At 38.2% G+C, this 18,908-nt stretch overlaps 1 protein-coding gene across 1 annotated transcript in view; it reads right to left on the minus strand.

Annotated features, from left to right (window-relative positions):
• The window catches only part of LOC136392197 (arginine-fifty homeobox-like), a 59,868-nt gene that overhangs the window by 21,330 nt on the left and 19,630 nt on the right, over positions 1-18,908 (minus strand). The window contains 2 exon segments of the mRNA XM_066364248.1: positions 1,621-1,688; positions 5,082-5,152. Coding sequence (XP_066220345.1) covers positions 1,621-1,688; positions 5,082-5,152 — 139 coding nt within the window.

Genomic DNA, 18,908 nt, shown 5'->3' on the forward strand with positions numbered 1-18,908 from the left:
ACGTCATGCACGGCTGTGCACAGTAGCACTCCTAGAGGCTGAGTTGCCATCCAGGTGCTAAATCATGAAATGTTAGTGCTGAAAGGGGTTTCAGCAGTTATCTCTTCCAGCATCCCCGTTTTACAGATGAGGAAACTGGGACCAGAAGAGGTTAAGCAAGATGACCAGTATCAGTCATAATGACTGTGCGTAGAAGCAATCAGCCACATCGTTAACTCAGTGCCCAGAGGACTAGCTGCTCCATAGCTACAGTTTGGGGAGCTCAAACCATTCTCACCGATCAGAAGCTGAAGCATAACTTTGTCCTCTCAGTTTTTCTTTTTTCTTCCTTAAAGGGAACATGCTATGCTGTTGTTTGGGCATTTTACTAATTCTGTCTTTTCTCAGCTGAGACACTCAGAATGACCCTAAACTTACTGGTCTATGGAGGCTGAGTTAATTGGCCAAGACTACAAACCTTCTCATCAATATTAGCAGAGGGTTTTAAAGAAAGGTTTCAACAAAGGTTTCACAACAATTTTTTAAACAACAATCTTTTAAACCTTTGTTGAAACCTTTCTTTAAAACCCTCTGCTAATATTGATGAGAAGGTTTGTAGTCTTGGCCAATTAACTCAGCCTCCATAGAACAGTAAGTTGATAACATTATACGAAGTGAAATAAGTAAATCAGAAAAAAACAGGAACTGCATTATTCCATACGTAGGTGGGACATAAAAGTGAGACTAAGAGACATTGATAAGAATGTGGTGGTTACGGGGGGAGGGGGGAGAGGGAAAGGGAAAGGGGGAGGGGCACAAAGAAAACTAGATAGAAGGTGACAGAGGACAATCTGACTTTGGGTGATGGGTATGCAACATAATTGAACGACAGATAACCTGGCCATGTTATCTTTGAATATATGTATCCTGATTTATTGATGTCACCCCATTAAAAAAATAAAATTATAAAAAAAAAAATTAAAAAAAAAAAAAGATTGTTGTGAGAAAAATCACTATCTTCTTTTCATTGAAATGGAAGAATTAGTTTCAGCTGGTCCTCCAAGTGTGGGTTTCAGTGTTTGTGTGGCTGTGTATTTGGGAGCATACCAATGAAAGTCTGTGTTAGTGTCTATTTGATTGAGCAGATCAATCTGCTTAGCAAATACAAACCTGTGTTCAGCTGTACTAGATTCAGAGATATGCCTCTTCTAGGAAGCTGGCCTATAAATATATGCATGACTATAGACATGTATGTTAGAGCGTGTATACGTGCAGGGCTTAGGTCAGTTGTAGACAAGGGCAAAGACATCACTCAGCCTCTGCTCTTCTCTCTTCAAGAGCTATTTTGAATTTTTGAAGTACTCATTTTTATACATGATAGATTCTTCCTTGTTCAACTTATAGTATTTTCTCCTATTCTAAAAATATTACTTGGTCTCGGTAAAAGACTTGGAAAACACAACGAATCTAAGCATTCAAATTACAGCCTTCCTTTTTATACTGTTCCTTTTCTTGGCCTTTAAAAAAAGTCTTCTACCGTCTGGAAGAGTGTTCTTTACAGAACGAATTTGAGAACCCACCTCAGGGGGCTGAGTAAGCTTGGTGAACTTGAGGAACCGCCACGCTGTTTTCCAAGTGTACCTTTCCATCAGCGATGTATGGGAGTTCCATTTTGGGGCACTGCTTATTTATATCTGCCTCATCGGTACCTAGTAAAGCACAAGACATAATGATACTTAACAAACATATACTGAATTGTATAGTCACTTCATCCTCACATTTCTGAGTGTCTCCTACATTCCTTGAACTTCAAAAGCAAGGTTAAACATGCTCAAAAAATAAAATTACTTAGATTGCACCACTTAATTCCATATTGAATTAACTGTTCCCCTATGTCCCCCTCCCTCAGATAACCCTCCCCCTGGTAACCACTTCTCTTTTATCCATGTCCATGAGTCTCAGTTTTATATCCCACCTATGTGTGAAATTATACAGTTCAAAGTTTATATTCATTATCTCTATTAAACCACTCAAAGGGCTAGAAATTAGGTATTCATTATCATCTCCATTTAACCAATAAATAAAAATTAAAATGTAAAGAAGTTAATTTTGCCCAAGTTCACACAAGTAGAGAATGATGGAGTGAGTTTTAGATCTCAGATTTGTCTAATGTTCAAATTTGTTCTCTTTCCACTAAATACTGCCTTTCAACTTTTAACAAGTTCAGTAAAAGAAAATGAATTAAATATCTCTAAATTATAAGAGATTATGGGGGAAATTTTAAAAAAATATGTGGGCTTATTCTGGGGAATATATAGTTATTCCAAATGGAGGATAATTGGTTATATTTTTCTCCAAGAATTAAATAAGCACCATTTAAATTAGCATATTGTATGCAAACATCAGCTGCAAAATTAGTTTCCAAAAAGAGCTTGAAAATGGCTTATCTCATTTTCAGAGTTGATTATACCTCACGTTCTTATTTACATTATCACATTATCAGTGCAGTTAGCTAACAGCTTTTATGAAATATGGTATCAAGTAAAATAAAGATCAATTTATATTGTACTAGTGACAATTCAACAAAACTTTTTAAGAACAAAACTCCATTGACACTCCTTTGCCTATGTTCACTTGAAGGCTCAATGCAGGTTCAATGCTTATATGTTCACTTGAAGGCTCTATTGAGAAGGTGCTGCATTTTTAAAAAAATTAATATATTGAGTGTGGGGTATGTGTGTGTTTGTGCATGTTTCATGTGTCTACAATGATGATAGACACATTCCAAAATGGCAGGAGGACTTAATAAGGAAATGGCTTTCCTCTGCATTTATAACTATTGCAATGGTAGATATGTTTAAAAACTAATAAAAAGATGTTCAAATTCAAGGTAAGCATCTCCATGAACCAGAAAGAGAGTGGAAACATGAAGAAGCAAACACAGTCTGAACAGCACATTATCGATCAGGGGTCAGTGTCTACTGAAAGACATTTAAAAGGATGTTCTTAGCAGCTTTGCAAAGGCAAAAACACGAAAATACCCAACTGCCCATCAACAGGAGGATGGATATAAACAAACTCTTTTTTATTTAGTCAATAAAATATTGTACAGCGATGGAATAATATACTGCTATAAAAAAAGAGTGCAGGTAAACGTAGCAAATAATAAGAAAATATATTGAAACAAGTCAAAAGACAATTACAGCATATTATTTTTAAATGGAGATAAAAGCCACAAGACACAGCTACAAGAGATAAATATAGTTGTCCGAAGGAATCAGGACTAAAGCGTAGGAAGGGGTAAGGCAGCTGATTACGATTTTAAATATAGGTGACCTCATGTTGCACAGAGAGCAGGACCATATGAATGAGAAAAATCACAGTTGTTCTCAATCTTAACAAATGTGTGTCTAAAGAATAAAAGTTCTGTCAATTATAAATGTGTAGAAAAATGAAAACATCATAAAACAATTTATTAAATCAATATGTATTCAATTTTTCATAACTTTATAAAACTACAAATTTTACTAGTTTTAACACATAATTTCAATACTGTATCATTATAATGATACAATTATAATAATTATATTGCCATATTAAATTATAAATTTAATTAATAAATAATAAATTTAAAACTGTTCATTATTTATGTTATATTTTGGGTATGTATAAATTAGTAAATTGTAATTTAAAAGGTTAGAAACCTTCAGAATTAAAGTGTTTTATTTCTCTGTAAAAAAATTGGTCAAGAGTAATTTGAACAGTGCTTGCTTTTTTTTTCCCCCATCATAACTTAGAATATGGAGCAAGTATCTTTTTTATGCTTTAGCAAATTGTCGTACTCCATTCTAAGTTTGGAACAACTTCTAAACTTTTATCTCTTATGCTTTCAATGTTATGAAATCTGGGCCCTGGCCGGTTGGCTCAGCGGTAGAGCGTCGGCCTAGCGTGCGGAGGACCCGGGTTCGATTCCCGGCCAGGGCACATAGGAGAAGCGCCCATTTGCTTCTCCACCCCCTCCGCCGCGCTTTCCTCTCTGTCTCTCTCTTCCCCTCCCGCAGCCGAGGCTCCATTGGAGCAAAGATGGCCCGGGCGCTGGGGATGGCTCTGTGGCCTCTGCCTCAGGCGCTAGAGTGGCTCTGGTCGCAATATGGCGACGCCCAGGATGGGCAGAGCATCGCCCCCTGGGGCGCAGAGCACCGCCCCTGGTGGGCGTGCCGGGTGGATCCCGGTCGGGTGCATGCGGGAGTCTGTCTGACTGTCTCTCCCTGTTTCCAGCTTCAGAAAAAATGAAAAAAAAAAAAAAAAAAAAAAAAAAAAGAAATCTGTCAGAGCGATCTTTCAATGTGAAGTTTTACGCCGGTCTCACTTCCTCTGGGACATGTCATTCTTTTTGTCACAAACACTTTCCTCTTTTATGACTAGATGTTGACCTTCACTAAGTCCTCACAAATGGCAACTGAATCAACATTCCCACAGTCAGATATTTCTTCTATAACTTCATTTATGTAGGATTCTAGGGCCACTTCCAGTACTAAACAGCTATTTAAATATTTAATGGGGTTTAAATGAAAACTACTCCGGAGTTCCATTTGCACACAGTGCAATATACTTCTTAACTCTTCTTTTTATCCATCAATCTTCTCAAAACTCCCCTTATTAGAGTTCAATTGTCAATCCCTCTATCTCTCACTTAAACAACCCTCCCCTTTAAATCTAGCACTCAAAGACTTTCTTGTGTCTCATCACCTCCCTCTCGCGTTCAAGTCCTTTCTTCTACAGAGTGTTGCTATGTCTTTCCCAGTGTAAATCAGTCCAGGCAGTCTGCCCCTTATGTCATTTTGTACAAGGAATCAATGCACCAGAATAGAGGCCTTTTTTGTGCTGTTTTATTTTTGCGCGCACACACACACACACACACACACACACACACACAAATATATATATGAGACTGTGAGTGTTTAACATTGATGCCTTTTTTTTTTTTACATATCCTCTGGACCATTCAAGTCCTTTTCTTGGGATAAGGCAAAGTACACATCCATACATAAATTATTGATTCTAATTTTGCTATTTTGGGGATTTGTATGTCTCTCTTTCACCTGTGTATTCCTCAGTATGAACACCTATACTCAGTAAACCTTGTGTGGAGGAAGGAAAGCTTGAATGAGTTCTATAAAACAGGGGGGACATAAATTTACACATAAAAATATGATAATATAGTTGTGTCTTTGTTTTTAGTTTTGTTTATCCCAATGTGGCTAATTCTTTGCCTGGAAAACCTGATTGAAGAAAGTAACAAGAGAGATGAGGACTGTAAAAATAGTTCTAAGTTTATATTTATACAAGTGACAATACCAAAGCCACTTTGTGATATTTACTGAATGTAGCAAAGGCAAGTATAATTCTTTCAACAAGTTCATGAAAAGCTGCCTAACGTCATTAGTCACTAAAGAATGCAAATCGAATGAGTTACACTTCACAATCTACTAAGATGGTTATAATTAGAAATAAAATCACAAGTGTTGACAAAGATGTGGAAAAATTAAAACTCTTGTACATTGCTGGTGGGGATGTAAAATTGTGCAGCTATTATAGAAAAAAGTTTGGCAGTTTCTCAGAAAGCTACTGGTAAATATATGATCAAACAATTCCACTCCTTGATATATACCCCAAATAATTAAAAGACAGATTCCAACGGACACATTTACACTAATGTTCATTACAGCATTATTTATAATAGACAAAAAGTAGAAATGGTGGAAGTGTCCATCAATAGAGGACTAGATATACAAATATGGTATTTGCATACAGTGAAATAGCATTTAGCCATAAAAAGAAAAGAAGTTCAGATAGATGCTACACCATGGGGGAGTCTTGATACGTAAAATGAATGAATTATGATGAGTAAAATAAGTTAGATCAAGAGGACAAATGGTTATATGGTTTGGCTTATATGAGTGATCTTGAACGGGAAATGCACAGAGATGAAATGTAGATTAGAGATTACCAGGGGCTGGGTAGGATGGGGCATGGGGAGTTTTTGCTTCATGAGTAGTGAGTTTCTGTTTGGGATGATGGAAAAGCTTTAGAAATAGACAGTGGTAGTGATTGCCCAACAATGCAAATATAATTAAATTAATGCCATGGAGTCGTTATAATACAAAATGGTGAAAATAGCTTATTTTATGTAATATGTGTTTTACTACAGCAAACATTTTTAAAGTACATGTGGGAGATAGTTAGCATAGCCTCCCTCCCACTAGAAGATAGGGATCATTCTTCTTTTCCCTCAATAGGGTGATGGTGACAATTTTTTCACAATAAAAAAATAAGCATATTCAGTCACCTATAAAAAAAATCAAGGTGCTTGGAAAAAGTGAAATGATAGAAAACAAGAAAATAGATAAAAGAGGGTCACACAGGAATCAGTGGGACAAGAATCAAAGTGAAGTCCTCCCCCTTTACCCAGAAAGATAAATATTTTTTTTGAGTCAATAACAAGGGTTGAGAAGTTGGGTAGAAATATGGAGTAATTACCAAGGAACAGAAAAGGAAAAGTTGCCCGAATTTCTTTGTCTCACTAAGGGAAATACAAACTAAGGCCCTCTCTACAGACTGAAGAACAGAGAGAGTGGTTGAATGGCAGGATTCACGTTCTTCTGAGAAAGTATTTCAGGTAACAGACATATAAGCTAGAATGCATCAGTAATGGGGTTCTCTATAATATTAAGAACATATGACCTCTAAGAAATGAAAAATGAGCAACGAATTGATAAGACTAAAGTGTGTGATGAGAAAAGGCTATGAGAGGCAGATACAAATTAAAAAGCTGATAAAAAATGGCATACCAGCTCATCATAACATTAAAAATAAATGGGCAGGAGTAAAATATGTGTGAGAACAAACAAGGACAGAGAGGCACTACAGAAAATTAAATTATGATGAGCAAGATGAACTTGAGATACTCCTTAAGGAACTGAAGAGGAAATGGAGATGAAACATATTATGCAGAAGTTGAAATATTCCCATCTTTGGCAATATGAGCAACGAGGTGCTCAGAGAACCTCTCTCCATCTCTGCCTCCCCCCAAAAGTTATCGTTAAACAATTTATTTTGGGGTTCACAATTCTATCCAGCTCTTCCAAGGGTAAGGAGATTTTGTTGGGAATGGTAAGCAATGGAAAGTTCAAGAGCCGGTTTGACCTGAGGATAATCGCCTATGGCAGCATTACCATTGGGCTGCTGAGCCTTGAGCCAGATGAATAGCACTGGTAAGAGCCAGGGTTCCTATTCTAAGCTCAGAATTCCCATCCAGTGGACTCTGGCTCCCAGCAAAAACTAAAGCTATCTTTCCCTAGAGCAGTGGTCGGCAAACTCATTCGTTAACAGAGCCAAATATCAACAGTACAACGATTGAAATTGCTTTTGAGAGCCAGATTTTTTAAACTTAAACTATAGGTAGGTACATTGTTATTAACTTAATTAGGGTACTCCTAAACTGGCCTTTGTGGTATTTTGTGGAAGAGCCACACTCAAGGGGCCGCATGTGGATCACGAGCCGCAGTTTGCTGACCACTGGTCTAGAGGAAAAGCGTCCTGCATTTAGACCCACAGGAGTCCCACCCATTAGAATGAAATGATGGTATTTAATCAAAGATCTAAAACACTTAAAGAGGCAACAAGACCAAGAAACACTGGATGTGGATATCAATTACTGAAGATACTGTAAGTAAACTAGACCAGTGTTCTATGAAACATTTAAAGAATTAAAGGGCAAAACAAAAATGCAAAAGTAACAAGAGAATAAGAAGGAAGTTTTTAAAGAAAATGACACTTCAGAACATGAACTATAATTGTGAAATCGAAAACCCAGTTGATGGTTTGAATATCAGGCAAACACACACAAACATGCACAGATACACAGCCCACCTAAGAGTTAAAAAGAAACACTTTTCTATATCATGATAAAATAAATAACAATAAAGGATGGAAGAAGATCTTTAAAGCAGGCAAAGAGAAATCACAGACTTAAGAAGAATGCCAATTAGGCGGACTCAAAGGCAACAGTGGAAGGCGGGTGACAGTGAATTAATAGGTTCATCGTGTTGAAAGAAAATGACTGTCAAGTATAATTGTACACCTAGCAAAATAACCTTTCAAGAACAAAGGCAAAATAAAGGCATTGTAAGTGAAACAAAAATGAGAGTGTTTAGCAAGTAATGGAACCTCTCTAAAAGAACGCCATATCAATAAGAAAACAATCCAACAGAAAAATGGGCCAAAACACAAGCAGACATTTTACAGATGAGGACCCACCATTGATCTATCAACCTGCAAACAAGATACTCAAAATTACCATCAGATATATGTAAATTTAGAGCGTGAGGTGATATCATTTTAAACCAATTATGTTGACAAAAGCAGCAACTTCTGAAAATGTCAAAAGAGACTCGGATCATCTTGGGAGTTTTTTTGTTGTTTTTGTTTTATAAACTGATAGTAGGAGCTTAAATTGGTGTAAGCAGATTGCAAACAACTTGGTATTACTTTGAGAACATGAATATGCACATTACCTCTGACACAGCTGTTAGACTCTCAGTCAAAACTCTAGAGAGACACTTGACTGTGCCTTAGAACACATCTACACAATGTTCAGTGCAGCCCTAATTTTAAAAAGAAAACTGAAGGCAATGCACATTGTCCATTGTCACAGTGGATAAATAAAAATAGTGTATCACATAATGCGTTGGCATAATGCAATGAAAACAAATGAACTCTAGCTGTAAGTTAATAGGAAAAATTTGGAAACATTATAGTAGATGGTTGAGGAAAAATAAAAGTTCCCAGAAATCTATAAGCAGCTTGATACCATTTTTATTTGTCTTAAAATTAAACAAAAATATGCCCTGGCCAGTTGGCTCAGTGGTAGAGCATTGGCCCAGCGTGTGGAACTCCCAGGTTCAATTCCTGCCAAGGGCAGGAGAAGTGCTCATCTGCTTCTCCACTCTTCCCCCTCTCCTTTCTTTCTATCTCTTCCCCTCCCACAGCCAAGGCTCCATGGGAGCAAAGTTGGCCTAAGTGCTGAGGATGGCTCTCTATGGCCTCCACCTCAGGCGCTGGAATGGCTCCTGTTGCAGTGGAGCAATGGCCCAGATGGGCAGAGCATCACCCCCTGGTGGGCATGCCGGGTGGATCCCGGTTGGGTGCATGTGGGAGTCTGTCTGTCTGCCACACCCCACTTCTCACTTCGGAAAAATACAAAAAAAAATAAAATTATGTTATATTTTATTATATTAAACAAAAATAATGAACTCTCACAAATATGAGTGTATGTAAATATATATATATCTTTTTAAAAACCTAGTTTAAAATGCAGAGAGATGACAAAGATGAAATGAGACATGTCCCTCCTTAGAGAGAGAACAGAAAGGGAGAAGGGGGAGCACACAGGAAGAGCCAATGGGATTGAAGTGTTGGTGATGTTTTAGTTGTAGAGTAGGAGGATTTTGCTAGTGTTGTGCATTATATTTTATACAAGTTATCTCTAGCTTTTTGCATGGCAATAATCATATTAAAATGTAACAAAAACTAAATATAAAAATAAACAATTGGCTCTGGCCAGTTGGCTCAGCAGTAGAGCATCAGCCCAGTGTGTGGAAGTTTCGGATTCGATTCCCAACCAGGGCACAAAGGAGAAGCACCCATCTGTTTCTCCACCCTTCCCCTCTCCTTTTTCTTTCTCTCTCTCTTTTCCTACCACAGCCAAGGCTCCATTGGAGCAATGTTTGCCCTGGCGCTGAGGATGGCTCCATGGCCTCCACCTCAGGCACTAGAGCAGCTCCAGTTGCAGCAGAGCAATACCCTAGATGGGCATAGCATCGCCCCCTGGTGGGCGTGCTGGGTAGATCCCAGTCAGGCACCTGCGGGAGTCTGTTTCTCTGCCTCCCAGCTTCTCACTTCGGAAAAATACAAAATAAATAAATAAATAAACAGTTGACAAATCTGGTTGAATCAGAGAGAAGAGAAAAGAATAGGGCACTTATACAGAACAGAGCCAATCAGAGTAAGGAATGCCTTCCAGTCACATGGAGAAATTAGTGAAAACTAATTTGCATTTAAAAAAAAGAATAGTTGACAAATCTGTTTCATTTTCTGTATAAATTACTGCTTGTTTGACTTTCTAAAGAATGGAAAATAACAAATGAAAGTGAAGCAGTAGCCACAATAGAAAAGGAAAACAAAAATCAACGCTAAAGAAAACTTGAGTCGTTTGAAATCACTGAAAATATCTGCTCACAAAATTTAGGGGATCAGGAAAGGTGCAGATACTCCAGTACTTTCAGCCTTGTGTTTAGTGCATTTTCACCACTGAAATAAAAGTTGATTTTGTATCTCATTTGCATAATTGAACAATTTTCTTTGACTTGTCGTTTGCTTTTATGATGTTCTTGTTTAATAAGAAAAAAAATCAAATGCTTCTTTTGTTTATTGCTTCATATTCATTTTGAAATATCCCCTAATTTTCGTGAGCTGTATATTAATTTTTTTCCTCTTAAAATGTGAACCAGTAAACCATCACAGAAACATTGAGACCAAAAAAGAAAAAAGAAAGAAAAAAAAAAGGAAGAAAGAAAAGAAAAGAAAGTTAAGCAAAGCAGAACAAGAGTAAACAAAATAATAGGTGACTTACAAGAAAGAATTAGATTCTGGATTGCATATCATTTTTATTTCTGAGTTCACATAAAGCGAGTGAGAGAGAGGGTTTCATGTCTAGCCTAACACTCCAGGGTGGGAAAATGAATGAGTACAGAGTGTAACAGGTTACCAACAGGAAGAGTAGGCTGACTTCAGAAATACCCTCTGTGATAAAAAATAAAATAAAAAATCAGGAAGAAAATGAAACGTTTTTTTAAACCAAATTAAAATTTTAATAATGAAAAAAGGGAGCAATTCAAAGGACCAATAACAGGAGAATTGTTAGATTTGGCTATACCCATAACCAGAAATATTGTCTGTGTCCTAAAAATAAGATTGCAACCTGACCAGTCAGTCCTCAAAACTGTCAGGGTCGTCAAGAACAAAGCATGTCATAGAAAATGTCACAGTCAAGCAGAAAGAGCTTTAATCCCAAGCAATAATCAAAAATGTGAAAAGATATTTTCAAACATAATTGTTTATTTCACACTCATGAGAACATGAAAGTAGTCTAAATATTTAGTCATAGGAAAATCATTTTAAAAATTCCAATTCACGCACATCAACTATTATTAATCAAGTTTTATGATATAATGAATTAAATGAGATGATTACATATCAGATTAAAAAGCAGGTTCCTGAGTAACATACAGTGGAACTTCAGCACCAGTGTGGACTTGGAATAGCTGACATGTGTATTTAAAAGTTTTTTGGTTTTTTTAACCCACGTTCCCACGATGACCCGGACGTAGCAGATAAGACTATAGCGGTCATTTGACTTAACCAAGCTCTATGCTATCCAGTGGCCTAGGGTGTGGTTGGGGGCAAATTTTGGTCACTTGTGGGTGCTGGAGACTATTTAGAACAATTGAATTCACTCTATTAGGTCTCTGGAATTTTTCAACAGAGAGAAAGTTGGGCTGTTTTAAATAGGCATAAAAGTGAAAAAACAACAACAAACCACAAACAAAAACACTTGGAAAACAGCCTTCAAGTGGGAAACACCCAAGGAACATTAGTGCTAGAGCTCCAATTCATCAAACCACAATATTTTGTTACTGAAAACTGATAGGCAGGCCTGGATTACACTCTCATCCCCAACCTCTATGCCTGTCTCCATAAGGACAAATGACTTGCATATTCCTGAGTACCTGCAAGCTGTTGCTTTTTCCATATATATATATCCTTATACTAAATCCGGTGTTACCCAAATTATCCTGTTCCTTGTAACTACAAAGCCCAACAGATGTTAAGACTACACTGCCCCAATTTTATAATTGCCTATTTATGGATGATAAGTCTATGTACACGTATCCACTCATACATTGAAGATAAACTAGAATGAAATATACCCAAGTTTTAATGCATGTTTATTCAGATATGTATTGAGCGCTTACTGTGTACCTCACACTGTTCCACACCGGAATACAAAGGTGTGAACCACACACTTGCCTTCCTAGCGCTTAAGTCATGGTAGAATTCTGCTATTAATTGTTCGCTAAACGTTGGAATTTCGGGAGACCTTTGTTTATACTTCTTTATATATTTCCAAATTTTATTCAACATGCATTTTTTTTATATCATATATCAGTGTTAGTTTAAAATATAAGAAATATGTCTCTCTGCTTCTTACCACTCAAGGGAAATGCACTCAGGGCTAACAAAAGCCAGAGAACTAACTTTTTTTTTTTCTTGGATGAAATCAACAGAGAGAATGGCATACTGTGAAGAAAAGATTTCATTTCTCTGACACAAAAAGGCAGTGAAAATAGGTTAGGAAGAACAACAGTGAGGTTTCTGAACTGCACTCCGTATTTGTATTCTGAGACCTGTGATGGTCCCTGGAACTTGATACATTTATAGAACTTTGTTGTCTTTCAAAGCATCTTCTTGTAACATTCTCCCCACAACTTTGGGAAGCAAGCAGGGCAAAGACCACTATTTCTGGTTTGCAGAGACATCATAGGTTAAGGGAAGTTAAGTGACTCTCCCCCCCATTGCACACTTTAAAAATGGCACAGCCTGGACTTGAGCCTTTGTTTTCTTAACTTCCTGTCATTCATTCTCTTTCCTCACCCAGCGTGTACCTTGTAGAATGACTGGCCTTTGTCATCATTCATCTTGATTATGCTACTTTGGGGAAAATTACACTTACAATGTGAAGAATTATATTCTAATGGGTTTTTAGACTTCAAACTGGCTTTCAGAATCACTGAGATTTCGGTGAAATAGCATAGCTGGTACGTTGTAAAAAGACCAGGAGGTTATAATAGGTTAAAGCAAAAATAAATATGTTCCTCTAAACCCACTACTTAGGCTCAAGTTTTTGTTTCCATTACTCTTGCTGCTCTTGGCCAGACCTAATAACTCTTTTTACACTCTCTTGGATATTAAAAAATAAAAGTCCTCGAGTCCCATTAATCAGAAGAAAAGTCTCCATTACCATAATTAAAAGTGCTCCATCCAATTCAATCACATTTCCAAGCTGTATGTTAAATAAGGCCCTCACTGTGGTATCAGCTGCCCAAGAGTCCCACTTGAATGTGCTTTTATTTCTGACAGTGTGGCTTTGATAGTCTCCTTGTCGCTTGTACTAATGACAGCTGAGGACAGGTGGGAGAATTTCACCTTGGAACTTCTGTTTTCCATTGGCTGGCACTGCAGTTCTCTGCGCTGCTTTTAGAGATGGGCGGGGGCTGTTGGAGTGAATAGATATCATGCCTGCGGAAGGAAGGGCCCAGCAGCACTCTCCTTTCCAACTAAAAGTGTTTAGGTCTTGTGACAACAGCTTGGTTGATGACTTCCTGTCTACATGTCATAGACGCCAATTAAAATGGTGATGCATTGAAATCCACAGGGAAAAGTGCCCTCACAGGGGATGTAATGTTAAGGGAACCTTTTGTATACTGAAAAGTTGGCTGACCCTTGGCTAAAGGTATAAGTGGGACAATATAGAGTAAAACGGGGACAGAAAGAGCTTAATGTATCAAACTATGGTCTTCTGGGGGTGTTGTCTAGGGTTAGAGAGCTTGGCACTTGAATGAATCCCTTAGAAATTCTCTGTTAAGAAATACTTGGTTATATCTCTCTTAATATGATGGGCTAAGCCCCTCCTCCAGTTAGCACGTGGTCAGTGATGACAGTCCCCTCTGCCTCTGTGTCTCTGGGTATTCTTTAGCTTCTTTCTGCCTAGATAGCCTCTCCCTAGAAGGAAGCTCTAAATTCCCTTTAAAGTGACCTGCAGACCACGCCCCCACCCTGCATGGCTCTCACCCTGTCCAAAGCAGAGACATGTTTTGTGCTGCTGCTGGTGGAAGCTTTGCTGACACCCATGGAGACATCTCTTTTATTCTCCCATCAGATCCAGCCATAACTTTTACCTTTAATGTTCTGAAATGTAGGGTGAAAATCTGTCCCTTGCAGTTCTCCATATTGTGAGGAATATATCTCAAGTTATCTGAGTGTAGCTCTTAAAATCCCTCTCTTTTGACTTGAAGTGAGAATGAAAATAACCTTTACCCTTTTCCATGGGCAGAGGAATGTAAGTAAATTCATAAATCTCTCAAAATTTGATTCCTAAGAAACTATCCCTGAGAAGAATCAAGACTTCTCTTCATAGCCTGAAGTTAGGTGACTAAGTCACCTACCAAGGTGTACATCACTCTTGGAAGTCTTGAACAGGTGGTCTAACACTCCTTTGTAATGGTGTAATTAATTGGTCCCTATTCATCTTTTTTTCTAACTTTGGGGCTATCATAAAACCTAGAGAGAAAAAAGTCTGGTTATCTATCATCTATCTATCTATCATCTATCTATCATCTATCTATCTATCTATCTATCTATCTATCTATCTATCTATCTATCTATCTATCTATCATCTATCTATCTATCATCTATCTATCTTGAGTACAATTGAAAAACCACCTTAAAGATGTAACACCTCTGGGGTTCTAATTCAGACCTTTTAGAAACTGTCCCAGGGAAAACAGTCAACTTAAAGACAACTTCTGACAAAACAGAAATATGTTAACCTAGTTCCTTTTAAATCAATTTGTCAAAATGACCCTATTTAATATTAGTAAGTGCTTCAGAAAAATAGTGTGAATAACTTTTTAAAACATAACTATACATCTTATACATCTCTGACCATTTATATATCACCACCTGCCTTTCCATACATTTGCTTCTGCTCATTACCATCTATCTAGAAATATAACTCAAAGCAACCTCTGTAAAATAATGGTTCTCAAACCTGGGTGGATTACCTAGAGAGCGTTCAAAATATGCCAATGCCCAGGCCTCACCCTAGCCCAGATAGAGCAGAATGTCTGGTGAGTGCATTGCTAAAGCTCTCCGGCCGATTCTAATAATGCATTTAAGGGTAAGAGCTGCTGCTGTAAGCTCTCAAAGCTGGGGTGCTGGTCGACATTCTATCACTTTATATCCTCAAATAAGGAGAGATAAGCTACTTCCTCCTTAAGCGATTCTGGTTCTTACCTTGACCTCTCCAACCCAGATGGGGTCATGGTTCAGTAAAATGACCTAAGTGTGGATAAACAAAGAGGGAAGGAGCCCAGCTACGTGGCTTGTGGTGTGTCGGTCTTTCTCCTGGAGATTTACTTTTGTTCCCTACAGAAGAGGGAGGGTGGAAACGAGATGAGTCTTTCAGAGTTTTGGCTAATGGAATACAAATGCCTTTTGTGACTGAGGCATATAGAGCAGGTGTGTGCTGGGTCCAGGTCAGAACAGCTCGGGAGAGACAACTGTTAATTTTTCAGGAATTTTGGGAGCTAGTTGCAGTCACATTGACTCTGGCCGTGATGGGAATATTTATACCAGGGAAACCAACAAATGCTACAAATCCAGGCTCTTACTTTTCCCCCCGGAGGACCAACTGTCAGAGAGTCACCAGCGAAGCACCAGATGTGAGTACTGACAAGATGCTTCTCCAACGTGGTCCTTATTTTTAAAGCTTGGGGCAAAGAATAGAAGGCTTTGCTACTGAATGGTTCATTTCCTCAACAATCTTCATGAAAATTAGCTCCTTGGCAAGATTTTATACAAGGGGAGAAGGCAGAAACACGAACCCAAGTTCATTCTAATAAACTGTATGCTTGCTCGTGGTCTACTCAAGTGTATTTATTCATCATAAGGAAGATAAAAATGTCCTGTAGCTGTGTCTCCAGTTGTTAGAGTTAACAGGGGCCCTTTACCAGCTCATCGTCACTAATTAGGATCCAGTGTTCATGCTTTTCCATCTGACGTGTGAGGATGCAGCGTCTTGTTTTTCTAAATGTCCCATTTATTCCTTTCGTTGTTGATGTTTAGGTAATTTAAAAGGTAATTTCAGTAAATTATGGATAAATGCCATCTGTCTTCCTGTGTAGAATCAAGATTCATTTCCAGAGGGAAGGACTTTGGGCAGGATTGTATTACTTTGCAAGAACACGTCACTGTCACAAAGAGAAGGTGGCACACCCAGGGGACGGTGGTGGGAGCCGAGATCTCTGACTTTTATCTACTGTTACGTTCAGTGTTTTCTCTTTCATCCCATAAACAAGCAATTATCTTAACTATGAGAAATCACCTTAAGTAACACAAACACTCAGCAAGACAGGCGAGCCAGGTAGTGTCAGCTGTTTAATGCGCAAGTAACGGTAATTACGATATGCACAAGTGGCAGATAATAAATGAATGAATAACTAAATAACTGGGTAGATAAATTTCCTGACCTTGACCTTATTAAACTTCGCAACTTCTGTGGTAGCCCCTGTCCAGCAAACTTCAAGCAGCTTCTACCTCCAAGTTCTCCTGCCTACCTCTTCTTTTCTTCACGACATACCTACTCCTTCTGTCTCCTATATTCAGTTTCTAAAGAACTACCCAGTGATCCCTTTACTGGCCCTTTCTTCATGGCTGGGGCTCCGTGATCCAGAACTCCATTATGACTTCCACCTGACCACCTGTTAGGCCACCTTCCTGCCCCCATGTAAATGTTCCCATTCCTCTGACCCCTTCCCTTCACGGACTTAGACTGTGGCACTTAAATTTATAACAAGGAGTTCCCAGAAATAGTCATTGTCTAATCCCAAACATCCATGTGAAGACAGAGAATCTCCCACAGAATTGTAGAAGAGTGTTGGAGCAATTTGAGGGCACACAGGCATGTGGTAGAGCCCATAATATTGCATCTAAAGGGGAGAAGGGCCTCTTTACCTTTCTCTATAAGAAGTTCTTGGTGAACCTGCCGCTGGCATGGCAGAGTCTTTGGTAAGGTTAACTCTTGCCAGTAAATAATTTTTGCCAGTTTATATAAAGTGCATCTTTGGCAGTAAATTCAGTTCTTAAGCTTGGCATATAATATGAGAGACAAATTTGGATCTTGCTAGTACTCCTCCCCGGTCCTCACACAACACATACTTTAGAGACCTCTTAGAAGTTTGAGTCTCATGGTTTTTTTGTTTTGTTTTTGTCTATTTGGCTGCTGCCATATTGTACACCCATTTGATTTAGGAAGACTCATTCATCGTATGAGAAAATTAAGGATTTAGTAAATGAATTAATAAAAATAGTGCTGATAATAATAATAATAATTATTATTATTTTACAGAGAGAGAGTCAGAGAGAGGGATAGATAGGGACAGACAGGCAGGAACAGAGAGAGATGAGAAGCATCAATCATTGGTTTTTCATTGTGACACCTTAGTTGTTCATTGATTGCTTTCTCATATGTGCCTTGACCGTGGGCCTTCAGCAGACCTAGTAACCCCTTGCTCGAGCCAGCAACCTTGGGTCCAAGCTGGTGAGCTTTGCTCAAACCAGATGAGCCCACGCTCAAGCTGGTGACCTCGGGGTCTTGAACCTGGGTCCTCCGCATCCCAGTCCGATGCTCTATCCACTGCGCCACCGCCTGGTCAGGCAATGATAATTATTCTTTGTGATTATAACTTAAACACATGCAGGAGGAGCAGGCATTATCTCTGGGTGGTGTGATTATGGTGAATAATATTTATTCTCTTTACTTTGTTTCTAAACTTTAACATAGAGTGTGTACATAAATTTTTCTGTTTGTTTAAAAATATGCTGATTGCAGAGAAATTCCTGATCATGAGCTTTTTATAATCTATTTTACTAACAAGACTTATAAAACAAGCCAAAATTAGTAATATGAGGAACAAATTGAGCTTTACAATTCTGGGAGAACACTTGTCATCAGAAATATTTTCCTACTGGCTCATTAAAACCTGGTCATTTTTTAATAATAATAATAGTAATAAAAGTTATTTTGTTCTCTATTTAGGGCAACTAATGTCCAGTAACAATTCTGCAGAGAGTCAAGTAATAAATACAACATGCATAGAGAGGACTAAGGTGTCTCTCCTGAGTGCCAAAAGGAATTGAATTCTTCTTATTACTTCTCCACCCCCTGAACAGCAGTTAGATACTACAAGAAATTAAAAGATTCCCATTCTCAGTAAGTTACCTCCACCACAAGCAATATTCCAAAATCCACCAAGAAAGAGTTAATTAATATTCTCTTCTCTTCCCATCCCCCCATCTCCCAATTCCCTGTTTGGTTTTAGTTCCAAACAGCAATCTTTCTCATTTTATTTATTTATTTATTTATTTATTTATTACTTGTGCTATTGATGCCTTACTATCTTTCCAGAACTCATCCTTTTGTCTCTCTTTGTAAAATCATAACTGTGATGTTCCATCTGCTGTCACCAAACTGGAATGGCCACACCATGCAAAGTGGGTCCCCTGGAAACTAACTCAACCAACTCATTTGCCTGAGAAACAGCAAATCGTAAAGTGAAAACCTCTCAATTAACAACAAAGAAAGAGAAAGAACAGAAAGGAGATGAGGCTTGTCTGGCTGGCAGTATAGACCTGTCTGAAGCCCCTTCTTCTTGATCCACTGAATGAAAGTCGCTGTTGAGGAGCCATGAGATTTCACATGGCAGGCAGAGGAGCTAGAAGGTTTTCTGGGGTGAGGACCAAACAGAGAGGGACATAGGAGAGCTGTCACATTTTTTTTTTTTTGCTTATTATGAAGGCTCTCAGAGTACTTGAAAGCTCTGCCCTTTAAATTATTTCTCCACACAATATTTATAACTGGGTTGTCTTCCCTCCTACCATGCTTGATGGAGAGGGAAACATTCCCTTCCCCTTTTGTGAGAAAGTTGTGGTACAATGTTGGATGCTCCAGATAGAAAAGAGACTAGGTT

Source organism: Saccopteryx leptura, chromosome 2 (assembly GCF_036850995.1).
Source record: "Saccopteryx leptura isolate mSacLep1 chromosome 2, mSacLep1_pri_phased_curated, whole genome shotgun sequence".
In the NCBI taxonomy this organism is placed as follows: Eukaryota; Metazoa; Chordata; class Mammalia; order Chiroptera; family Emballonuridae; genus Saccopteryx; species Saccopteryx leptura.